Source organism: Alosa pseudoharengus, unplaced genomic scaffold (assembly GCF_046254945.1).
Source record: "Alosa pseudoharengus isolate Yale_2024_CS ecotype anadromous, Long Island Sound unplaced genomic scaffold, YU_APseudo_1.1 YU_APseudo_1.1_scf_13, whole genome shotgun sequence".
NCBI classification, from domain to species: domain Eukaryota; kingdom Metazoa; phylum Chordata; class Actinopteri; order Clupeiformes; family Clupeidae; genus Alosa; species Alosa pseudoharengus.
In genome coordinates, this window is record NW_027468598.1 from 16,550,096 (window position 1) to 16,576,990 (window position 26,895).

Below are 26,895 nucleotides of genomic sequence, written 5' to 3' on the forward strand. Positions count from 1 at the left end.
GACAGCAAGCCTGTCCACTTCTCCACTGGCGGGCCACTTCACAAGGCTGAGTACTGGCCACAACAAAAAAGGGATGTTGACCAGGTCGGAGCATTAGAAAGACCTTTCAAAACAGCACCAAAATAAATAACAAATTGAATGAGGGCTGGTGTTGTGCCCGGATAACAAACCTGATGCAGCCAAGTTAAACTTAGGAGTGTATGTATGTGTGTGTGTGTGTGTGTGTGTGTGTGTGTGTGTGTGTCTGTCTGTCTGTCTCTCTGTGTGTGTGTGTGTATGTGTGTGTGTGTGTGTGTGTGTGTGTGTGTGTGTGTGTTTGTCTGTGTGTGTCTGTCTTGTCTGTCTGTGTGTCTGTCTTGTCTGTCTGTGTGTGTGTTTGTCTGTGTGTGTGTGTGTGTGTGTGTGTGTTTGTCTGTGTGTGTCTTTTATGTCTGTGTGTCTGTCTTGTCTGTCTGTGTGTGTGTGTGTGTGTATGTGTGTGTGTGTGTGTGTGTGTGTCTGGCCGTCTGTCTGTCTCTGTGTGTGTGTGTGTGTGTGTGTCTTTCTGTCTGTGTGTCTGTGTGTGTGTCTGTGTTTGTCTGTGTGTGTGTGTGTGTGTGTGTGTATGTGTGTGTGTGTATGTGTGTGTGTGTGTGTGTGTGTGTGTGTGTGTGTGTGTGTCTGTCCGTCTGTCTGTCTCTGTGTGTGTGTGTGTGTCTTTCTGTCTGTGTGTCTGTGTGTGTGTCTGTCTCTGTGTCTGTGTGTCTGTCTGTCTGTCTGTCTATGTGTGTGTGTGTGTGTGCGTGAATAATAAGCAACAGGACGGCTGAAGAGATGGAGAAAATCAAATTCCTCCATGGGCTCCAGTACAAGTCACTCCCCAAAATGAGAACAGAAACACGGCCGGTTGGTGTGTGTATCTAAGCAACGCCGACCTGGCCTTGTCACTACTTGCTACGAAAAAAAAAAACTGGAAAAAAAAAAAAAAAACTGAAGATCTCATAATCGTTCCTCATTCATGTGCACACTGGCCTATTCAGGGCCAGATATATAGATGATGGGAACATACTGGTGGGTGACATAACCTGTAGCGCATTACCACTGAAGTCGCAGGGGTTTGTTAGTGCAATGAACCTGTGGGACATGCCTGCAGCAGAAAGGAAAAGAGGAAAAGAGCTTTTTTTTTGGGGGGGGGGGGGGCGTTTGGGAGAGAGTGACGTTGGGAGAGAGATTTGAACACTTACCGAGGTCTTTGATTCGAGGCAGCACATTGGCTGTGAAGTTACTATAAGATGCAATTTTCCCCTCTGGTGAGGCAATCCCCACATGGGACTCGTAAATCCGCAGGCTCTGGGGTTTTTTTGGCCGTGGATGTTTGTGCTGCAAGGTAAACAGGAAAGAGAGGACGTTAGAAGGGAAGGCCTATATAGAGACGCCAAAGCAGCATATTTGCAGCATGTTTGCCCCTCTCATCCATCATGAGATTACAATGCTTTTAATGCCTCTTGTGCATCCCCCTCTCTCTGCAAATGCAGATACAAACACTGCAAATGTATGAACATAGGATATGCTGGCACAGGGTGTGTGTGTGTGTGTGTGTTGCTAATTTTCATGAGTAATATTCTGCCTACTTAAAGCAGGCAAAAATGAAATGGCACAGTATACATAACGGCCAGATCTAAGCAACAAAAAGATGGCAGTCTTGTGGCAGGATGCCATAACCACCTGCTGTTATGGCTCTGAGAGCACAGTCCAGGCCTGGTGGTGAAAGTCCCCGTACATTTAATGTGGACACAGACTCTTTAGCATAGAGACTTTAGAGTAGCCCTTTGCCAAAAAAACAAGGGTAAAGTAGGGCTTAACAAAGAAAGTAATATGTCATTGTTAAAATAAAGGAGATGTGTTTCTTTGGAGCAGATACAACATTTTTTAATTTGGTTAGAGTTCCATCTCCCTTGAGGGCCATGCAAAGCAGGATATGTGCCATACGTCCCTTTCCAGAAGAGTGGCTACCAAATCAGACAGGACTTAATGAAATGGGACGGAGGACAACAGTGGGGTGGGTCCTCCACATACAGGGGGCTTTTTTGTCGAGGCTAAGCCTTATTTGAAAGTCACATGAAGGTGCGGACGTGGCAAGCCAATTATCCGAACGTCCAAGGCAAGAGACAAAGACAAAAAGAAAAAAATAAACAATGGACTAGAGTTAAAACTTCAAAACATGGCCACCTTAATGAAGAGCACTTCTCATTACCACCTTGAGAGTAAACAAGGTGACTGCAGTGTAACACAGTGTGCATATAGAGAGAGCTCCCAAATGAGTCCCTTTTTATTCTTTGCAGGCGTGTAAATATTTCAGCAGGGCTGTATGCCATACTGTCAGGGAGTCACAAACACAAACATATTTGAAGTTAGTGAGGAGGATATTGTATTTGTAGGTAAGGATGAAAACAAACACAGACACACACACATACAGAGCAAGTTCCCCAAGGGCACGCACGTACACACACACACACACACACACACGCACGCACGCACGCACGCACGCACGCACGCACGGACGCACGCACGCACGCACGCACGCACGCACGCACGCACGCACGCACGCACGCACACACACACACACACACACAAACACACACAAACAGTCCCTTTGGCCTCTTTTTTCAGGGGCTTCAACACTTTGCAGGTTGATCATCCCTGCGGAGGGAACCCTTTGCCACCTACCCGGTAAGTCTGCGGGGGGTCCCAGTGCACCCAGTCGTAGATGACGGACTTCTCGCTCTGGATCACGTACTTGGCCCAAGGTGAGATCCGGTAGAGCCTCTCGCCTTCTTTGGTGTGCACCACCACCTGGGAGAGGAAAGACAAATGAGCGGCGCAGCGGCAAGGGCATCCGGCAGCGGGCACCAGGGAGAAAGAGGAGGAGGGGTGGGGGTGGGGGTCGGGGTCGGGGGGGGGGATGGGGCCGGTGGCGTCCGCACCAGGGAGAAAGAGGAGGAGGGGTGGGGGTCGGGGGGGGGATGGGGCCGGTGGCGTCCGCAGAAAGAGCATCCTCTGCCCGTTCGGTCCAGAGTGGGCAGGGGGGAGAAAAGTTCAGCCAGAGAGCAAGGGCATTCAGAGCACACACACACACACACACAGACACAGACACAGACACACACACACAGCGACACACACACATACACCAAAGATATGGAGGACATGGAAGCAGGATGGTTGTGGTGATGTGCATCTTCTGAGTCTTACAAGCCATGATGTAAACAAAAATTCACATCAAATCAAACTTATTTATCACATTCAATTATAGAAAATAAATATGTGGCTAGACCGTGGATAAAAGCTTTTTCTCAGTCTCTCAATACTCGCTTTCAGGCAACGGTAACATTTCCCAGACCGTAGCACCCAAGAGATGTTATTGCTGGGATGACTGGTATGATCTCTAATGATGATTTTGGCTATCTCCTGGTGTAAATGTCCTGAAGGTTGGGTAGTGAACACCTGGTGGTATGTTCTGCTGTCCTCACCACCCTCTGTGGGGACCCTCATTCTCACTCGCCATTTTGTTTTCTGTCATTCACACTTCTCAATGAAAGTGAGGCATTTAAACATCTCTTACCATTACCAGCAATCACATTTGTGATTAATTCTTCACTGGCCTAAGGCACTTTTGATAAATGCATCAACTAAATGAATCAATGTAAATGTACCATAATTTCCCAACTATTAGCCACGGTTTATACATTGGTTTTGCTAAATTCAATTCTTCAGCTATGAGGTTAATACACAGGGACACTTAATATAGTATTAATATGGATTTGTTTTTTCAAATTCCATAAAACACTGTCCTGTGCCTTATACACAATTACTGTAAATGTAATTAATTATATTCATTAAATGTATAATTACCCAAAATGAATGAAGACATGTTAATTCTGATGATGAACAAATTATCATTGCTAATCATTGCAATACATAACCCTCATAGCTCATCAGAAAATGTAATATAGTTTGACCTTCACCAACATATTGTATAACAGTAATAGTTTATAATAATTTAGTTTTTACAATGTAAGATACAGAAATTTCAGAAAGTTTCCAAGCCTGATTATACACAGAAATATCAGACAAAGAAGTTAATTTCTATATTTCCATTTAGCATGAATATGTAACTTCATTTTAAGACATTTCCAAATGGTAAAGGGCACACTACCCGTCAGGTCTCATCTTAAACAAACATTTAGGATATTCATTCTAGCAAAAGCATATTATAGTGAAAATAAATAAATTCAGCAAAGGCTATATTGACACCTGCATCCTTCCTGAACAAAATCCTCCACCAAGTCCTTGCAGGAGGTTCCTGAACCCTAGCAGAGCCACGTTTGAACCCTGCGTCCTAACCCAGTGACTCCTCAACTAAAGCCCAGGTATACACCTCACTGACTTCCCTCTGCGAGCCAGCTGTCAATCACCCCACCTTCCACAATGAATAAATTCCCCGAGAGTGGCAGCCGGGTGATGGTATGGTTCTTTTTTTCCTTCCTTCACTTTTTTCCGGGGCAACTATACTCTTTGATATTCCGGGGCTTTAGAGTGAAATTCACACCAAGGTTACAATGAGAGGTTTGACAGGAAGGTGTAAAAAAAAAAGGAAAAAAGAAAGAATCACAACAAGGTTAGGGATAAGCAGAGGCACACAGATATTATCAGAGGCATTTTGTGAAGAGTGACAGTCAGTCATCAGTTCCTCACTTACACCTATAGGGCAACAAAAAAGGGTATTTCCCCTGCCATTTCATCACAAACTGCTTTGCAAATACCAGAAATCAATAACACTTCCAAGGTGTATCAGTCTTACCTAGCTGACGAATGAACCGTAAAGGTCACGTCCCTCACATACAATAAAAGGTGAGTGATTGTGATTGGTTTTCTGTTTGTGTGTGTGTGTGTGTGTGTGTGTGTGTGTGTGTGTGTGTGTCTGTGTGTGCTTGTGCGTGCATGTGCGTGTTAGCACTTTTGCTTGTACGACGGACAAAACTTTAAATTCCCCCCCACTTAGCACAGATGTCAAAAGATGTGAAATAACTTTTTTTTTCCTGAGACGCCACAACTGAACTGAAAGGCCCCTTTTTTTGAGGGAGCGAATCCATCATGTCAGCCGGATCTTCTGCTCCGCTAGCCTCTCTCCCATTTGACAGACGAGACGCCTCGTGCAAGACCTGCCCGAGAGGCATCCTCAGATGGAGGATTCCTGAAGCCATTGATCATAAACGGAAAGGGTCATTTAATCCCCAATGTTATATTGCCAAAAAGTTATTTATGGCTTTGTTATTGCTGTTTATTTTCAGAAAAATGACATGCGATCACACTACCAGCTCAGCAATGCCGTCGGACATGAGCACAAATCAAATAAATTTCAAAAGGCCCATTTTTTGTCGAGCTTCGGAACATTTTTTTTTATCTGCCGGTGCTGTCAAACAGAGGCAGTGTGCTATGGTTCTTTACAGAACAAATAACAAATTGCCAGAGTCGAAAGTTGAAAGAATTGTGAACTAATTTCAACCGTCTTTGTTAGAAGTGATATGTTCCAACTGGAGTTATCAGTTATCAGCTGTAACTAACAGGTCTATGAGAGAAAGAAAATTAGAAAGTGAGAGAAAGAAAGACAAAAAGTGTGTGAGAGAGAGAGAAAGAAAGAGAAAAACAAAGAGAGGACCAGATAAAATGAAATGAAGGCAGAGAGAAGTGGAGAGGGAAATGGATAAATGAGTGCAAAGAGAAGAAGTCCAGAATGGGGAGGGGGACAAATGAGGACAAAGAGATGTTAGAGAGAATGAATTACAGAGACGTGAGCAGAGCCAGAAAGAACGATAGAAAAAGACAGACGGGAAAAGAAAGAGAGAGGTTATAGAGAGAGAGAGAGGAAGGGATAGAGAGACAGACAGAGAGAAAGAGAGAGAAACCCAGCATGGAGCTGAGGAGGGCCGCTGGGGGAGAAATGAAAAAAATAATAAAATAAAATAAAATAATCGATGCGAGAGAGAGCGCCTCACAGTGCGAGGTCACATATGTCACACTCGCGCCCCTCCAGTCGCTGGCGCAAATGAGCACAGTCATTTCCAAAGCGGCAGGCTTATTTTGACCACCGCCATGAGGTAACGATCATCCCCTCATATACCCTCCCCACCACCCACAACCCCCCACCCAAGCCTACCCCACCACAAGGCCCACAGCCCTGGCGACCTGCTGCGCTCACAACTCGTTATCGCCGCACTCCACAGAAAGACACAAAGCAAGGGCCTCGACGTGACGCCTTCGCCAGCTGATAGAATTATGGAGGGAAGGGAAATGGCCAGAGTAAAAATGGCTTGATGCTGAAAGGCGAGAGACGCGGGAGACCACCTTCGCAGGTGTGCCAGCCGAGCCAATTGGATAAATGCATACATATCAGGTGGGTATGAGGGAGAGAGTGCAGGGACACTTATTCTATCTATTTATTTGTTTGTTTGTGTGCGCTTGTGTGGTCACATCGACTTAAAAATCAGTTTGGCAGAGCCATTGCAGACATTCACAATGTTTGCCTGTGGTAAGAAATTATGAGGGCAACATGGTGTCTTCCAAAGTGGTTGCCAATGTCTATGCCAAATATTACAATTTCAGTCTCAGCTGTTGGTGTAAAACCTGCTAAGAGATTCGAAACAGTATTTGCTTAAGACTCTACAGAAGAAAAACTAAAAAACGGCCCTTTTCTCAAATAAAGTAAATTAATTTAGGTATCAGGACACAGCAAAAAAGCATCTTTATCATTGATGTGAATGCATCTGTTAAAACAGCACAAATGAAACGCGAAAATTAACAGGTTTTCTCAGTTTCCACTCCCTGCAGGCTCCACTGCCTTAACGTGGATATCCATTGACTTGTCTGTTGGTCTGGAGGCTACTGGGAGCTGAAACGCAGCCAAAACCAGTCCATCATTGCTCTAGCACATGGGCTACTGACCATGCGTGAGAACAGGTGGACTTCAATGACAGCCTGAAGCCCACCTGTTTTGGGTGAGCAGCCCCAGACAGACGTATCTGTTGTGTTGCATTCACACCGCGCAGTTTATCTGCATTGCAGGTGAAAAAATGCATAATGGATATGTCAAAGTTAGGACATGCATCCACGCATATTTTCGAGTCCAATTACATTCGAAGTGGAACGTGCTGAATAAACAGCATTTTTGAAAACATGCCACACTGTCTTGACAGTCACAGTCAGTCTTTTAAAGTGCAGGAAGCACTTCCATCATCAGTTTTTGTCAGTGACTTTGAAAATGAAAAGGGCAAAGCCTCCACTGGTGATATGAAGTCATTTTTGATGGCAGGTTTATGGCTGAAAGCAGATGCACCTGCTAAAAATACTAACTACCCCACATAACAGGTGTAGTGATCTGGCACTGATCAGCAAGACATCATCATCATCTATCTAAATAACTGAAATAACACATCATTTTATAATTACAGCCTTATGCTATAATAACATTGTATTAAAATATTTTTAGAAAAATGTAATAACAACTATACAATACAATATAACAAATACATATGACACAATGCTTGTACACATTCTTAATGTAACGTCTGTGCCTATCTATCTATCCTATCTAACAATATTACGCGCTGTCTAGGTGAGACTGTCGCTTGACATGTAGTACCCTGCCATATGTGCCCCTGCACATGCATGCATTCTTTCAGCATGTCAGGTCCCAGTAGGGCTTCATCTCCACTTCTAGGCATCCGTGGCTAGCGCTGTGCCCTTGGTTCAGCTCCATCAACGCTAATTAAGACCTTACGGTCACCTGCCTCTTTCCCCGGCACAGGCAAGCCCTCACCGTCAGTCCCGCGAAAGAGGGATGGCGCCGCGCGCTCGCATTAACAAGCCCCCGGCACAACGCCTCAGCCGTCACCTCCAGACGGGCCACTCGGCGGAGGCTTCGGCCCCCACAGCGCACACATCCACCCCACCCGCCCGGGAGGGGGAGAGGGAGGGACAGGGCAGGTAGGAGAGTGCAGGGCTGGGGCAGGCTGGGGGCTCGACATCGGCTGCCAACCACTCCATCTGCTCCTTATCATCCCCTGACTGACCTCGCCTAACAATGAGCCCCTGCCAGCCTGCGCGTGTGACCCGGTCCCTGCGCGGGTGGCATCGCCGTGCCATCCATCCCCATCCCGTTTTTTTTTCCCTTTCTTTCCTGGCAACCTCCGCTGCCGCCGCCTGCACGGCACTACCGGATGGCGTTTTCCAGCCAGGAGTCATCAGGCAGACGACGGATTATGAGAGCTCTTTTATCTTCCTCTGAGGCGCGCCGCCATCGTGGCTAGTCTCGTGTCGAGCGTCATGGCACTCAGTGCCCCGCAGGATCAGGGTGAGGTGAGATTTAATGACTAAGAGACACACTCAAGACTGAAAACAATAGCATATTTCTCCCAAAGGAAAGCAATTGACCTTGACCTTGAAAGCAATTAATGTGCGCAATAATGGTTAATCTGAAGGCTTTGAGCTTAAATGTTAACAGCTAAATACACACTTAAAAACCTTCCGCTACATACCAACTGCCAACACAATAATGTGAAGGTGTTGTCACCAATGTAGGCAGGCCAGAAGAAAGTGCCACAACATTGTCTGATTTGTTGAACATCGTACCTTCAGTTTGGATCCATGGGCAACTGCAGGTGTGTTGTCTTCTTTTGGTGGTAAATGCAACTGCCATTTCCCATAGTCTCTCTGGGTGTAGGGGTGGGAGAATTTGTTCCATTCATCTAAACAATTAAACAAGGAAACACATATTTGGCATGCATTCTAAATAGTTTCCAGATAAAATCTCTTTTCATTTTGTTTTGATACTGATGAATACAGATAGTGCCTATCTGTATCAAAACATAAAATCTCATGGCTCTGTGGAGTACTGCACACAATTAGAGTGTCAATTAGTCCAATTGTAAAGCAAAATAAAATCATCCAGAATAATTTAGTCATTATCATTTTCTTTCTTTCTTTTATTATTTTAGCATGTACTTACAGTACTTGCTTACTGCAAACCAGAGGTCTAGTATCAACTAGGCCTTGCTTTGGAATAATGACTGGCTAGCTGTACACAATCCCTATCCAATAGAACACATTACTTACTACAAGATTTAGTGGTTAGGTTGTTGCTTTCACATCCAACTATACCGACCAATAGAATATGGAGTTCTCTTGTCTACATTTATTTGAGGTTAGTGGCAACTTCAAAGAACTGCGCCATATGCCACCTACACTTAACATTTACAGCAGCCTCTGGTGAAATTTCGACTAAGAGGAGTGTTCAGTATTTAAGATCAATTCAGAGACAAGGGCTTCGTGGCGGGCTGCACTTAATCAAGGTCCTGAACACATCTATTAGCCTATTCAGGGCGAATTGCCTGAATGCGGATGAGGAAGCCTTGCCTTTTTTGCATGACTGTTTCGGCACCGTGGAGATGTTTGTTTACTGAGATTTCTGACACTTCAGAGCCGCAAAAGATTTTAAAAAAAAGGAAGAACCCTGAGACTTGAAAGGCATTTCAAGTTGCTGCATACTGAGAATGATGTATATACCATGCGCAGTTTAGAAAGAAAAGAAGTTCATTAACTGAGGCATCAAAAAGTTTGCCTTGACTAAGCACAGAAGAAAAGACTTTGATATGATGTCACCACATTGGATCCCTAGTAGTATAGCCTGAAAGGTCACAACTCAAGGTTGTCTCAAACATCATTTCAAAACACGGAATGCAAAGGGAGAATTGGAACTCACTGTTGTGTCATATGAAAGAAGCCAATCAAATAAGATAACATCTTCCAGGCAATTAGGCAGTTATTTTCAATCAGTTAATGACAGGAAGAGCTGGATGAATTTGATGAATCTATGACTTGAAAATAGGCTATAAAAGCTACATGGCTGAAGAGCTGAATGAACTACTGTACTTATGTACCTACATCTGGAAGGGCAATAAATTAAGATGGTGGAGGCTTGTAAGGAAACCTTTTCAGAGGCTCCAGCTTCTGTTTGTCCTAATTTACTATGTGATGTATGCAACTTTGGTTGTGAGTGCTTTTTAAGGCCAACTTCTCCTCGTTATGCAGAAAACATTCTTTCATCTCGCTTTAGAGCCTTTATATTAACTTGTGAACTGAAGTCAACTCGCAACTGAAAACATACCAGAGGAATTAAGGAATCCATCTGTGATAAATTTAAATATCCTCAAAATGTAAACATTACAGCATTTTTTTTTTTATATATATTTTTTTGGGCTTTTTATGCCTTTAATTATAGGACAGTGGAGAGTGACAGGAAGTGAATGGGAGAGAGAGCAGGGGTGGGATCCGGAAAGGACCACGGGGCGGGAATCGAACCCGCCCCGTGGTCCTTTCCGGATCCCACCCTGACTCTCTCTCCCACTCGCTTCCTTTCATTCTCAACTCTCCTATCTGATTAAAGGCATAAAAAGCCCCAAAAAATATACTTAAAAAAAAAAAGAAAATATAAATACAGTCTTCCCACCTCCTATGGCAGTAGTAGCAATAACACAAATCCATTTTGTTCTCATAACACTCAGCTCACTAGCTCACTACATTCCGTGAGCTAGACAGATCACTCCATGGGCACCATCACATTCACAGTACAGGCTGTATTTAGACCTTGAAATTCATGAGATTTGGTGTCCTTATTCCACAGCCCGCTTCACAGACAAAAGGCACATGGGTCTGACCACTATTAGCCCCCCCCCCTTTTCCCCTCTTTCACTGATCCAGAAAACCATTCACCAGCCCTAGACCCCTTCAAAATAGAGGTGACAATTTTCTATTTTCCCCTTATTTATTTATTACCCTAAATAATAACCAACCAACCAACTAGCCAGACATCACATTGCCATTCTTGCTGTTCCTGGTTTATTTATTTCTTGATTTATTGATCTGTGGGACTACTCACTGAAGTCTCCGGTGAGGAAGAGGGCTTCGGCGGCAGGCGCCCACTCCTTAAAGATCAGGCTGTTGTCAGGCTGACGCTGAGCGCCGAAGCTGGTGTAGCCCTGCGTGAACCGATCAAAGCCCCCCTCGGCCTCCTCAAGAAGATGCAGCTGCTTTTGAAGCAGCCCGGACCTTCAAAACACAACCAGACGAAGACCATTGAGAGAGAGTGAGAGAGAGAGAGACAGATAGACAGAGAGAGAGAGAGAGAGAGAGAGAAACTGTCTGAATAAAAAGGCGCACAAAAAACAGAAATATGATGGTTATACAGAGAACAGAGCTGAGAGAGAGAGAGTGAGAGAATAAAAAAACATACACAGAACAAAAAAGAAAGACAGCTGGAAGAGAGAAGACTTGAGAATTCGTACAACAATGAGAGATAGGTAGAGACAGATGGACAGAAGTACACCAATGAGAGACAGAGATAGGTAGAGACAGATGGACAGAAGTCCAAGGGTGTACAAAAACATGTGGACAGACAGACAAACTGACTACTATATAAAAAGATAGCTTAATAAAGAATGGAGACAGGTAGAGATGTAGTGTGTGTGTGTGTGTGTGTGTGTGTGTGTGAGAGAGAGAGGGGGGGGGGGGCGGTCAGCGAGAGGGTGAGAGCATGAAAGCGCGAGAGAGAGAGAATAAAGAAAGTGTCCACATGTGTGTTCCCAAGGCTTGCACTATGGTCCATAATAGAGCATTCATTCATAAAGATTCAGGTGAGGTCCAGCAGGGAGGCTGGGGGCTGTGGCGTCAGTAAAAGATAGATGAGCAGCAACGGAGAAGCAGAGGAGGCCTCTCCGCTGCATACTATGCTAGGGTGGAGTGGGGTGGGTCAGGGTCTGTCATGTAAACCCAAAATACAAATAAAAAATCATTAAAATCCTGAACTCAAATTTCATTATGAAACATGCAAAAACAAACACATTGACTGCGCTTTAACATCAGTGGAACACAGAGGTCACCTCAGCAGCACCTATTTTATTACGTGGAGTCATCCTCCTGTTTAAAGAAGGATGAGACCAAAGTGTTAGTCTGTACAGGTTTGCTGTTAGTTATGTGTGAAATAAACAACTCCTTCCTATACACTGCAAAATGCTTTGTTTGCATCACATAAAAATGCAGTAATCCAGAGGTATTTCCCTACCCAGTCCTCCCGGTACCTGCAGAGACGTTTTTGCTTTTTAGCTACATGTTCATCAGGCCCGGAGCTTCCATTTCAACAATGAATGCGTCAATGAATGAAAGAATGAATGAATAAATGAAAAACAGCAACGTGTGTTATGAAAACTCGCGCCCAGCCTACTGCTGCAGCCGACAGGAGATGGCCCCACTAGAATGTTTGTGGGCCAATATGCTTAGTTAAAGGTTACTCCTACAGCAAATAAACAAGTTCAAATAGGAATCCATGTGTGCTTCTTCTCTGTTTGTCTGTTAAATAATACATGAAGGCCTTTAATAAAACATTTCGTCGTAGGGTGTAATTTGTAAAATACAACATCCCCAACCCCGGCGTCCAACTTTAAACTTTAGAATTGTATCAATAGAGGATTAAACAAAAAACCCATGTGAAAGTTTGAGACTATTGGCCGGTGCTAATGCGGCAGTGAGGATGCCGTCTGCCAGGCTGTAATTCACAGCGATACAGGGAGGGGCTCCCCAGAGCCTCCAGCAGCTGCCCTCCAACACCCTCACTCTCCACTGCCCACCATCAGCGCCGACCCCCCACCCCTCTCACTTCACTGGAGCGGACCTTTCAGCTGGCTCCTGCTGCTCTCCGACTAGCAAGGGGGTGCAGAGAAGAAGAAAAAACTAAAGAAAAAAAAAACATCAAGCTGCTTTGCAATTTATCTCACTTAGGCTCTCTTTTCCAGCTGGAGTATAGATCAGATTCAACACCAACCCCCCGCACCACCCCCTACCCCTCTGCCCACCACTTCCCACTACCCCACATGCCCTCTCTCTCTCTAGTGCTACCCCTGCCATGCCCCGTGCCATTTTCCATCTACTGCCTATCTACCCCATCAACGCTGCACCCTACCCGGACCCTCCAGGAGGGGTGCCAACATCATCCAGGGCACCGGCTGAATTCAGGGGCGTCATGCTGAACAGAGGTTGGCCACTTCCCGGCCCGCACTGAAAATGCCCCCGGGCCAATCATGATGGGCTCAAATAGTAGATGGATTTCGCAGCGGCAGTACTTTCCCACCTCCACACCAAAGTCGTTGGAGCTGGGGTTTTTTTGTGGCTAGTCATGCAAACGGCGCCGGACCATCACTTCCTTTGCCTGACAGGACATCCACAGAGGGGAGTCCACTCCACACACACACACACACACACTCTCTCTCCCTGCCGCCCTTTCTTCCCCCTTTCAATAGAGAGGTTTAAGATAGGATGAGCAGCAGGAATACATTTAAGGGGAGCGGAGCCCTCCGAGCTGGGAGCTGGGGCAGGTGATTAGAACAAAGGAGCCAAGGTGGAGTGGGAGAAACGGAAGCCAGCGGTGCCATCCTCCAAAATACCACTGCACACCCCCCCCCCCCACCCCCCCGTCTGGCGACTGCACTCCGCACACTGCCAGGCACCGGAGCTCTCGGCCCATACATAATCAGACAAACAAAGGGAAGAGATGAGCGTATCTGAATCAGAGGCCTCAAGGTGACCTCGGCCAGAGTCCACTGATATCTAGCCATGGTCATTCTAGCACCCTTAGACCCTAAGGAGAAATCAAATGCTTTGGGAATGCGAGCGTATATTAATGATAATACTGAAAGGACTGAGGAAGCAATTACAGACCATCTCTGGGTTATCTATGCCCTTCCCCTTCAGAGTGTGAGCTCTGCTGGAATGCCAAACACTCCTTGCTCTAGAAGAAACCCTTAATTTAAGACTCCGAATTTTAAACTGAACTTCTTAATTAACATATTCTGCATATTTGTGACCGTAAGCTTTGTGAAAGCATTATCAAACAGCAAACATCTGAACAGCACAAATGCTGAGTGTTAATCAGCATCTAATTGCATCAGTTAATGAAGACAATTAGACAGATGGATGGTCCTGCAAACAACTACACGCAGACCTTTGAGCAAACAGCATTGGGATTAGGCCTTGAACAGCATGTCCTGGATTTGATGGCTAATACAGACCTATTCATCAAATGCATTCTCATCTCTGCTGAGATAATAGAGAGGGGCAAGTCATGCTGGTCCACATCTGATTGTTAAACGGGCCATGCATCAATTCAGGAGACGTCAGCTTTGGCCAGATACATGACGACCTGGCACATACATTTGCTGTGGGCCAGGGTTCCAATCTCTGGCATGTTTTTAAAAAAAGAGCGAGACATTGTGCTTCTCCACAACACCTGCTCAAGGCACCCAAGTCGACTGTGTGTTCAGATTTAATTAGGTGCTAACCTGCTCATTCAAGTCTCTCCATCAAGCAACTTACAAATGGCTTATATTGTGATGAAAAGGTAGCGGATTCATTTGAGGACAATAATTAAATTTCGGCAGCCAGCGAGATTGGAAGAATACATTATTAAACGGGGCATTTTCATCTCATAAACCATCAGGCTTTAAAGAATAAATAGAAAGTGTGTGCGCTCAGCCATCTGTTCGCAATTCCGAGCTGCCTTCTCATTTAATGGAACAAAAAAATCGTTGTGACACGATCTTTAAAACAATACAAAAGAGTCAGAGGAGACAAAAGACAAAAAGACAGAAAAAACACACTTGCTCAATATTGATGCACAGGAGACTAAAAAAAAAGTCTGCTTGAAAAACCTCCAAAAAGTAGTCAAATTTATACTTTTTATCCATTCTTGCATGCATGCAACTCTGCCAAAAAGTTTTTGGGAGGAGAGTGGGAGATAACCCCATGGTGATTCTCTCTGAGGGGCTCAGATGGTAGGCGTTTAGAGCGGGAGCACGCGTTTGTCAAGCGCAGGTGTTGGGGAGCCGAGATGACTGACTGAAACAGCTGGAGCGGCTCTCTGATCCCCGTTCCAGGAGAATAGAACAAGGACGGGCGCGACATTACCGGGATGCCTAAACAGAAAACCTAGAGGCAGAGAGACCTTGGACGAGAGCGTCGGGGCCACTTTTCAGTGCAGATGTTTTGTGCTTGTTTTGTAACACTGGGATTACTAATGCAACAAACAAACAAATGCATAAATAAGCAAACAAAACTAAACTAGAGGGACGCTAAGGAGAATGCATTGAGAATCTCTCAGACAAATGTTCTTTGGACACACTCCTTTTCACTGTACTACATTTTTAATGAAGCCCATTCATCAGTACACAACCTCAAATAGTTACAGTATGTATTCATCATGCACGGCCCGCCATGGCAGACACTGCTAAAAGCCAGTATGCATACCCGCAGACTGCACATTAACTGACTTGCCGTATGCACAGGCAAATAGCCAACAAGATGCACTTGCCAGGCACTGACAAATGCTGAAGGAGGGGGGAATAAAAAGGAAAAAAGAAAGCTTTGATCCAGCTGGGCACTTTGACGGTGGAGCCGCAATTACGTTCTGAACTCTTGCTTCATGAAGCAGCGGAGGAGAACTCATGACAACACCGATCGCTATGGGGTCCAAGAGTTCGTCTTTTGATTAGCCGTCTGCGTGCCTGCTCGGCGTCGCGCTGTGCTACCCCTCGACCAAAAGCCCCCAGCAGGATTCCGAGGCACCCTCACCCTCTTTCTCTCCCTCCCTCTCTCTCTTCCTCTCTCACTCTCTCTCTCTCCTTCTCTGTCTGTCTCTCCGCCGCTCATACTTGCGGAACGAGAGCGCTTTTGCTTGTGCTTGCGCTCGGAGGGGAAGTCGCCCGCACGCTGCGCCTGATCAAGAAATAACTCTGCCTCGCAGCGGTGCGCCCGTATGTAAAATAATTTATGGCTGCCTCTCGTCGGCCAGACAGGTGTCTGCGACACGTCTGCGACTGGGAGAGGTGCGCATTCGGCGGCGCCCGGGGTGAGCAAGCTGTGCCCGAGATGAAGCGAGCCTCACGACACCTTCAGCAGGGCCCTGCTCACCTCTCTCTCACACACACAGACACAGACACACACACTCACTCACACACACACACACACACACACACACACACACACGTCCGCAAAGCAGTACTAAGCAGTCAGCCAAACACCCCCGGCTTGGATGGACACAAACACACACACAGACTGGCCTGTACATTAAAATACACATGCTAAGCTAAACCTCCCTCTTTCAGCTATCAGTTATCCACATGCATGGTCACCATAGTACACATAGGAACACACACAATACATTAACAAACCACATTCACACAATCAAAATTAAAACATTCGACAAAGCCACTCTAATAAACACACAACCTACCAACACAACATCTCTCTACAAATCAGCTGTGAGATACATTTATATTATCAACATATAATACATATCTGTAAACCTCATATACTCCCATAAACTCTCATCTCTCCAAAATATAACATGACAATTCTCAGATCATGTAGGCCTAATATTATCAGTAACCTCAATGTAAGAACAGGGTTGATCTTTCCTAATATAAAACGGAACCTTCTGGCGATGCAGAACAGGCTGGGAACACAATTAGAAAACAAGAGCATCTTGGCTTGCCACACATGATGCTTAAAATAAGTATTATGACCTCACTGACTTGAATCCATTTCCAATGGGCCAGAGGATCTACTGTACTGACCAGTCTCCAAGCAAAAGGTCAAAGAAAGTCAGACATTGAAGAATATGTAGAATAATTTTATTAATTAAAAGCACATAAAAACAACCCTTTTTAACTCACTTTTATAAACATTTAATTATATTTTTTTATAATAAAGGCATTATTGAAAATAAATAACTAAATGTTTAGTTACACTCATTATAGCCCCAATAAGTCTACATTGACTTTGACTTTTAAAACTCTTGTTGCCTCAAAAGATTAAAACATAGATGTCATAGCAACATCGTGACCATCGTTTTTCTTAGAATAGGATCTTAGAATTGCCAGCTTCACCTGCCCTAGTAAAAAAAGGCTATTATATAGTCGTGCCCCACCTGTCTATACCCATAACTAAGCACAAATACAGTTTTTGAAAACACAAACCCCAACCTCAAAAACACTACTTCAAACCACAAGCACTTGTTTCCCTCACCATCAGATGAAATGCTATATAATGCTAACTCTATAATAAAAGATTTAGACAGGAAACAATAGCAAATATAACCGCAAGCGGTGATTGTTGGGGTCCAAGCAAAATGGCAAGAAGTGCCCTTTAGCAGAATGAAGGTGGGGGCTGCAATTGCCCCCTATTGACCGAATTGTACAGAATTTGGTGTGCATCCAGAAGATGTAGTATTAATTCTGTGTACCAAGTTTGAAAAGGATTGGACCTTTACAAGATACGATATAGGTAACAGAATCGTTATAGGCCACATCCCAAAAGTGGATTGATGCGTAACTTTCAGACGAAGCGACGAATCAAAAATAAAAAAGGCAACCTGTTCAGCTTGGACTGAAGATGATGTGTACCGAATTTCGTAGGAATTGGATCAATGGTCAAGGAGGAGATAGATTAGTCTCATTTTGGAAAATGGTGTGAAAATGTGGATTATGTAGAAATGGGTGTGGCTGGGTTTATTGGATGCAGGGGATCTAAAGGAACAAATGAAAAGAATGTCAAAAATTCCATATGGTTCCAGAGATGTGAGTAAAAATGTAAATTTGCTTATTATAGAGCCCCCTATGGACGGAATTTGGTCATTTCTTGAGATCATGCACTGATTTGGGACATAAGGTGAACATTTGGTGTCTGTACCTATTACGGTTATGGCTGCACATACGGTTTTGCTGCAGAAACAAAATTTCATGAAAAGGTTTAAAAATCATAACAAATGTTTCAAAGGTCTTTACAGGTGGTAACTAAAAGAAATAATTCCAATCACTGTTTGCAACAAGTTGTTGAACTTGGAGTAACATGTAGTGTTGGGAGGGGCACAAGGTCGCCAAAGGTCATACCTCCAAACACCCTTGAGACCTCGTCAAATTCTAATTGATTGCCCCTATGGAAATGAAGCATTTATATGGTGCCCCAGGACATTTAATTGATTTTCTGCATTAAATTGTATGTGATCTCATAAGGTCCAATGACCTAGTTCACCTTGACTTTTACCTCTGTTTGGTTGTATTCATGACAATGACAAGTATTCGAATAAAAAAAGTAATTTAATGATTTTTACTTGAGTTCCTGGTATAGGCACATTCGATCAATACAACTGATCACATGCATTCATCTCTAGTACACTGCTCCCATTTTTTTCACCTCTTAAGTTACTTTTTTAGCAGTTGCAAGAATATCATGTTTTTACTGTAGCTAAAAAAAGGTTTACCTGTGCCAACAGTTCATCTGTGATGTAACTCAGACAAAACCATGTACTGTAGCACATTTTAGGAACTATATTTGTCAGGGAGAAAGTAGGAGTATGCTTTGTAGGAGTACAATACCATTTACAGAGCATAGGTCAGCTCTCAAAACAGTACTGATTGGCCTCCAGCCAGTTGGGACATTCTTGTTGAAATGTTGATTTTGAAATTACAGTCGCTTGCATTGCAATCAGTTAGGTCAGGGTATAGGGTTTCATTCTCCTAGCAAAGCAAAGCCAGAGAGATCTTCTATGGGATTTACTACAACCCCAAATCAGAAAACGTTGGGACGTTGTGTAAAATGCAAATAAAAACAGAATGTAATAATCTGCAAATCTCTTAAACTCATATTTAGTTGCAAAAAGTAAACCTATGTGTACAAATGATGAAATAATGTCATTGTAATGCTTCTTAACATGAAATTGTGAAGTATTTGGGGAGTTCATCATCTACAGAACATAATATAATTAAAACATTTAGAGAATCCAGAATCCTGAGCTTGCTTAAAATGGACTGAGGCAATGTAGAAAAAGGTCCTGTGGTTAGACCAATCAAAATATGCCATTCTTTTTGGAAATCATGGACTCATCTGGGCTAAAGAGGAGAGGGATTATCCAAGTATCCAACCTATCCAATTTGTTTTAGTGCTCAGTTCGAAACCCAACATCCATGACGGTGTGGAGGTGCTTTAGTGCCTACAGCATGGGTATCTTGCACATCTGACAAAGCACAATCAATTCTGAATGATGTATACAGGTTTTGACCAACATATACTGCCATCCAGGTAATGTCTTTTCAAGGGAAGACCTTGAATACTTCAGAAAAACTGCCAAAATTAATTCTGCACATATTTAAACAGCATATCTCCATAGAGGAATAGTCCAGGTACTAAAATGGCCTGTCTGCAGTCCAGATTTGTCAAAATAGGTGCATAATGGAATGACAAACATGACTCTAAGAATACCCCATACTGTTGAGCAACTGAAATCGGGAAGTAGTGGGACAACATTTTATTCTCAAAAATGTTCTCAGAACATATATTTTCCATGAAATAGACCAAATTTCCATTTTCAACATTCAATATGTCCTTTTTGTTGCTAAATATGGGTTCACAAGACTTGTATATTATCACATTCTGTTATTTATTTGCGTCCCAACCTTTTCTGATTTGCATACCTAGAATGCCCCCAGAAGTATGTTTTGTAGTGGTACAGTATGCCTGTTATGATACTATCTACAGAGCACAGGTCTGGATTGAGATCAGGATTGTGTTTGGTATCTTGGTTTGAGATAACAGGTGCCGTTTCCAAACATTACAGTGAGTATGCATTGGTTAATGAAATAATTTAATAAGAATAGAGTAATAAGAATAACTTATAGAGTACTTATAAGCTATTTACATCTTAGTGCCCCGAGACCCATATATACACTGCCACTAGACAAGTGTACTGCACTTGTGATGCACTATACTCCCACTGACTTACTATTGTGAGACACAGGCTGTGCGCTCATCGTGACTTGTGCTGCTGATACACACCCACACTCACACACATACACACACACACACACACACACACACACACACACACACACACACACACACACGTTTCACAAAAAGTGCAAGTTGGTCTGCTTTCCTCAAAATAGTTAGCCTGGTGAAACTCCAAACATCAACACCCTCAGCCTACCTGGTAACAAAACAGAATCCATCTTTAAATTCTAAACTCTTGCACGTATGCTCACTTGCACCTCACAAACTCCCGTCTTTCTTTCGTTACCAAACTGCTAAATTCAGAGAGACAACAAGTTCAAAGCTAAAAGTACAATCAATAATACCCACAACACCAAGCACGGGGGGTTGAGGTGAGGTAAAACTTCTGATCCAGGCAATGTAACCCTGGGATTCAGTTCTGGGGGTTTAACACTTTCAAAGAACCTGAGGGAGGCTCTCTCTCGCTTCACTAGGACAGTCGTTTCAAACACTTCTATTATGGAACATTGTATCATTGGTGTAGCACCTGTGAGTAACAAAACAAGGCTTGTAATCTTACCAAACCATTTACAGTATGCTGTGAATATTTGTATCCATGATATACAGTCATATTCTCAATGTAGGCCTTTTTCATCATGTGAGTATTCTTTGTGAGCTGTTGAAATTTCCAACTAAGCACACTTGGGGTATAATGAGCTGTAATATGTCACTGAGCTTTAAATTAGAAGTAGATTCAGTAATGCTCACTTTAAATTACATCATAGAGGCAAGACAGACATCCTCCTTTCAAGAAAGCAATACACATAATAAGAATTCAAATTTCAGCTGCAAGCTCAGCCAAACTGAATCCTTCCTTTGAGGCATGCTCAGTCAGAGGAAACAAGATGAATATATTTCTGATGAGGTCACCTGTGATTTCTGATCAGCTGTACCTAAATGAGGATGACTTTACTTCCTCCTACAACAGCCAAAGTAACACAAGTTGCGCAGATGATTTGCCACGTTTCACACAGACCCTTCTTCTGCTACACGCCGAATTACAAAGCTCACATATTCTTCAACATCAGGATAGAAAATCAACATTCATGAGTGATTCGAAGGAAATGGAGAACTCATCACATTAAACAATTACTGCATTTGTTATGCAAACAATATTCTGTCCATCTTCATGTATGAAATGATGAAAAAGCATGATAAGTATGTTATCATGTTATCCTCCAGCTTGCAAATGACCTGAAAGTAGTTTTTAGTGAAATGTAACATGGGGACACATTAGATGGTCTACTTCTGTGAGGTGGACTCCCTGGCCTGATGCCAGAGGTAAATGATTACCGTCTGTCCCTGAGCAACTCTCAAGACCTCACATACCCTCTGCTATTTTAATCTATTTACTACAGCGTGAGGTCGTGGACCAGCTCACTCGGGAGGGAGGTCAATGAAAGAGCCGGTTCACCACAATAGACCCCAGCACCAACTGGGATCACCTCATTCCCGCTAAACCGGCAGCTCTTTTACACAAACAGCACAAAAAAACAGCATGTGCACACACACGCCGCACGCACACACACACACAGACACATACACACACCTCCTAGCCTCTACCTTTCAAAAGCCCAAGTTCCCAGGAAAATGAAACTGTATGGGATGAAAGTAATATCTTGTGAGTCTTTCATGCTGAGTTCCATTATTCAAATAAAATAGAGGGGGAAAAAAATAAAATCTTGCTTGAATGGATTCAGTCCGAATTAGCCCCGCATCCCGGGAGTATTTAAATAGTCTAGAAACCTGGGATTTACCATTTTCAGATGTTATTACTTCTGCTGGAGTAAAAGAGCTGTGCAATTTGTAACACGATACACAGGGGGAGGCTCCTAATGGATGCATTTCACATACATTCAAATATTACACCGAACGATAATAGCATGATGTTAGATATGTGCCATAAAAGGGATTATTCATCAAAGACTGGGGTTTAAACGTGAAAATCATGAAGGTCACATGATTTTGGTCTACTTGCTCTGTTGCGGATTTGACCTGACACATTTGACAGTTGGATGGGATGTGGTGCAATGCTGGCTTCCTCTAGCCACTAGGCCTACATGATATCTGTAACAGAATAAGGCCGGTGACCATGCACTTGGCGTGTGGGAACAGAATGGCTTTTTTTCTCGCCAAATGTCATGGCGCAAGTAGCAGATGCCATGCATAGTGAACATACTTAGTGAATGATTCAAACTGCACTGAAGCACATACAGAGAAAGGAGTTCTCACAGAGCATTTAAGACGTTTTGATCTGAAAATGACTGTTAGCTACCAACTACCAAAAAGGCATGACAAAACCTTGCCAACTTCACCAACAGATCTGTTGACCAGGTGCTGACCAGGCACTGATAAAAGCTTGCTTGTATGCTGAGTGGTCTTAAAATAGTTGGCAATGTTGGGTTGTGAGAGCTTTTCTTACATTACAAAGGGAAGTTTCATCCAGCTAGGAGCAGAGAATAGTTAATTCCCTGGATGGCCACTGAGAACATGTGTCTTTATCTGTCCTTCACATGACTATCGAAAGGAATTTGAAAATGAAGTCCTACTGTAGCTTATAAGAGCGTAGGCCCTACTATAAAAAAGTGCTTGCTTAACTGGGTGCTTTTTGCAATTAAAACCGGCAGCATAAAGGAGATGTGGTATACAGGCCTATAAAGTAGGCTAAGTGGGCTTGCACAATGTAGGCCTACAAAGAAATAGACTCACACCTAAATGAGGCTATGAACAGCAAAGAATAAATACTGACAATTAGTCTGATTCACTCCCACTCAAACCTTCATAGCCGATTTTGTAAACTAGAATACACTGACAGCTTTGAAGAATAAACTTATGAATTATCACAGGAAGATGTTGTTTGCATAATTCTGGTAGTTAAAAACTTAAAGCATTTTGGCAAAGTGACTGCAATTCCTCAAGTAGCCTTTGCCTGCACAAAATACATGCATAATAACCTACAGTACCCTGCACTTTCTTGTCTGACATTCGATTAGAGCAAAGGCTACAATAATGACTTTACTTGGGTGATCATACCAGCAACAGTTACAATGTATTTGACCATGCTAAATATAGCAATGTTCCTAATGTCAGGCTATTCGAGTCGCGCGCTGGACGCTGAGGGGCGTCACTTACTCAACTGTCAAACAATAGGATAGGTAGGCTAGTGTGTGTCAAAATGCACGCGCTCACCGCAAAACTGGTTCAGGAAATAGGCTAAGCAGAATATGCTATCTGCGTATTTTTTCACTGCATTTTAGATAGATGTTGTTTTTAACATTGGACGCCAGACATTCGGACACTATGGATAGATGGCCAGGAAACAAATTGTTGCAACGTTGTTTCCTTAACCTTGAGGTGTTCCGACAGAAATAGAACTAGAGTCCGGACATTGGCATTTCTCGATGTGGAGCATTAGACTACATTATGACCAAAGTCAGGGCATTAACTGCAGATGTTGTGGTGTTCAGTGATGTTTTATTCATTCGCCGGCCGGGGAGTCTGTTCTTTAGACAGACTCAATTGATGCTAAGTAGCTACCCACCGACTGACAGAAGACCGACAGACAGGCAATAGCCTACCGGGTTTGCTAGCTTCAGTTGCAAGTCAGCGTGACTTGCTTTATTAGCCAGCACAGTCTCCTACACAATCTGTCAGATGTTAAAATATGATGTGTATTGTACATGGAGACGTGCGTCACTCAGTGACTGTTCACATTGAAGACATGGGGCGTAGTAGACTAGTCTATTGTGTAAGCGAGGGCAGACTTTTTGCATCGGAAAGCGTAAATTACCTCCTCTTGAAGTCCTTTTCGTATGGTTTGAGGTAGGGGTCCATTTGGAGAAGGTTGTTGAACTCGGGAATTGAAACATTATCCTCAGCATCAGCCATGTTCGAATCAGTCCAGAGCAATCGACTACCGATGCTCACAGGCGCCAGAGAGTAAATATATGTCCACTTCTATGTGCATGCAGATGTTCTGCGATTCATGTGAGGACGGGGGCGAATCAGGGACACTTTATCTTGCTCTGCCCATCAAAGTAACGGACGTGCCATTCGGATTTTTTTGTGACGGTAGACATGACTCTGAATATCTCTTTAAGGTGACTGCGGAAGCGTTTGGTGGAAGGAGGGATCCTAGAATCATAAATCATTCTGCATGAGAAATGTACGTGTTGAAGACCGATGCTGTAGCACATGTCAGGAGTTCCTTTAAAATAGTGAAACTGCTTATGATAAAAGCCTATGAAATATAGAGTTGACGTTTTTTATTCATCACTAGGCCTACTACTATAAGCATATTTAAAATATAAATAGGCCTATGTTAGTGGAGGTTGGCTTTTTGTGTATGGTCTCAGCCTAATGAAAATTATATAGCCTACTTATAAGGCAGAACGGGCATTTTGAAGTTAGGCTATAGGCTACAAAGCCTGTCATATTGACACTGGCAATGAAAGTCTCTACCGAGAGGGTGCATCTGCTCCATAAAGGCTAAGCCCCCACTTTCCCTATGATACACTGAGGTCTGGCATAATCTACCCCTCTGAGAATTCTCCCCATATGTTCCCAGTTTGAGCAGAGCAGGAAACTTTCTGGTGCATCGAACACGAGGTGCATCCTAAATGCAATATAGGCTACCTCCAAGAACAGGTCGTTCCAACAGGACAAAATCCAGTAAATACGTAAATATTTCAATGTGTATATTCCAATGTTGTTATTGCCATCTGTTTAAAGTTTCCTCTTTAGGCCTAATTGTGATGTGAGATTATGTGAGAATACAACCTCTGCTTTTAGTTATATGTATGGTAAACAGAAGCCTGAAAAGCCTTTAACCTTGTGTTTTCTTTTCTGTTGGATTATTCAGTATTTGATATGTTGTGTGCTTTAGTGGTAGTCTCACAGGGTAACAGCTGTTTAAAAGCATTGACTGAGATAATGTTCTTTGATCCCAAAATTTGGCAAAGGATCTAATCAAACTGATACAGCATTGATTTAAGCACTGTCCAAAGTCAAAACAAGGTTTTGAAATAGTTTACCTTATTCATGAGATACACCCACTTTTATAGCCTACCACTGTAAAGCAATTTCCCACAAATGTAGAAAACCTCAGGTCTTTATTATATTGTAAAAATAAATGTAATGGAGTGCATGCTATTGTGATTAATTTGTTATTTTTCAATTAGTAATTTGTTAGTTTGTCTTTCATGTCCTGCCTTATTGCTGAGTAGGCTACACTCTGTTTTCGTACTCCCCAAATATGATCTGATGAGAATATCCATAAATATTTCACAAATACACACCTCAAGGGAGTCTGAAGGCTTGAGGTTGAACTGGTGTATCTGATAAGCCTGATATATTTTATACCATATCAGCTTTTTTTTTTTGAAAGAACACACTTTCAAAGTCCTCAGATAACTTCTTGGCTCGCATTGCATCAGACTGAGTTTGGAAGTAGTCCAATTAGATCAAATGTAGGGATTAAGGAAATATATATATATAGGATTTAATTCTTTCAATAACCATGACTAATGGCATATCTTGTTTAAGGGGTGCCTTGGTAGTGTATGTTTATCTGATTATTTGTCTTTATCTTGTCAGATTAAAGCATAGTGAGAAATAGCCTACTTTTACATAGAGCGTTATGAGACATAGCGTGGAATTTACCATGCAGTATTTAAATTATTATGTTTATACACACTAATGTATTCAGAAAAGTTCAAATTTTTAGGAAAGTATATATAAATATTTCTGAATACATTAGTGTAAACTTGAACATGAAGGACCAAAAGCTTTTATGGGCCTAATGTTGGGGAATTAGCCTGCTATTGCTATGCATTGAGTACAAATTCTCTTCATCCAAACAAGAATATCAAAATTCCACCACTAATTTGCATTTTGACTGGGTTGTCACCCATAGTGCTGCTATACTCATTGTGTGCACCCCCCCCCCCCCCCCCACCCCCAAGAAAAAAACAAAAACCTGAAAATATTTACCAATATAATGTGTCCAAAGAATAAATTAAAGAGGGCTTATTTTGTTCCCAATGAGAATCAAAACAACTTAGTACATGTATGTCCTCACTGATTCTTCCATTTTCACTGTGACCAACACAGTGTCAGGTTAGGTTAAAGTCAGAGTTTTTGTAATGGAATGATCTCACTCAGTGTAGGGAACCTCTTTGCTGCAGCAGTGATGTTTATATTCCAGGATAGGATCAAATTATTTATTTACTGTGTGTGCACTTGCAGTTTCGAAATATGAATTTTAAAATGCCTCAGATACGTCTCAGAGTTTCTCCCTTAGACCTCTTTGAGGCAGAAGCAGCCTGCATAATAAAAATCTGACTTCTTTGCGTCTTTTGTAGCAATTTACAATCAGCTATTCTCTAATTACACAGAGGAAAATATAGGTTCAGTCATCCTTCCTGTGTCTGTCCTGTCATCATGGTGAGTGTCTGTACAAAGAATTTTCAGATGCTTGGATGGATATTGAGCTCTTTGAAAACCACTGTCAAAATCTGTAACACTGAAATAAATTATCAATGTTGACATGTCACAACAGATGGTAGTCAGTTTTATAGAGATGACAGGCATGATGCTTTAGGTATGGTTCATATCACTGCATATGCAGTTTGGGATTTATTAAGCTTGTGTATGCAAGCCCAAATACAACAAAGTATCTCCACATTAGTATACTAAATTGACAACATGTTCCTACCAGTGTTGCGCGGTCTGCCCGAAATGAAGCGGTTGCCCGCGGATGACCGCGGTCACCCGCGGTTATGAGTCATAAACAAAATATTTTAATGATATTCGGGTAATTTGCGGACGGGTCAGTTAAAATTATTTAAATATATATTTTCTACAAATAGGCCTACTTAGAAAATCACGAGAAGGCTAGCATCAATACAGTAAAGCATCAATACAGTAAAGTCA

At 42.9% G+C, this 26,895-nt stretch overlaps 1 protein-coding gene across 1 annotated transcript in view; it reads right to left on the minus strand.

The window, feature by feature from the left end:
- LOC143121733 (1,4-alpha-glucan-branching enzyme-like) overlaps nucleotides 1–24,408 on the minus strand; it is a 103,719-nt gene extending 79,311 nt beyond the window's left edge. Inside the window, exons 1-5 of the mRNA XM_076282298.1 lie at nucleotides 23,753–24,408; nucleotides 10,970–11,139; nucleotides 8,665–8,780; nucleotides 2,707–2,832; nucleotides 1,224–1,359 (exon numbers count right to left, since the gene is read on the minus strand). Coding sequence (XP_076138413.1) covers nucleotides 1,224–1,359; nucleotides 2,707–2,832; nucleotides 8,665–8,780; nucleotides 10,970–11,139; nucleotides 23,753–23,850 — 646 coding nt within the window. The 5' untranslated portion in view covers nucleotides 23,851–24,408. The remainder of the gene's footprint in view (nucleotides 1–1,223; nucleotides 1,360–2,706; nucleotides 2,833–8,664; nucleotides 8,781–10,969; nucleotides 11,140–23,752) is intronic.
- Nucleotides 24,409–26,895: the final 2,487 nt, after the last annotated feature.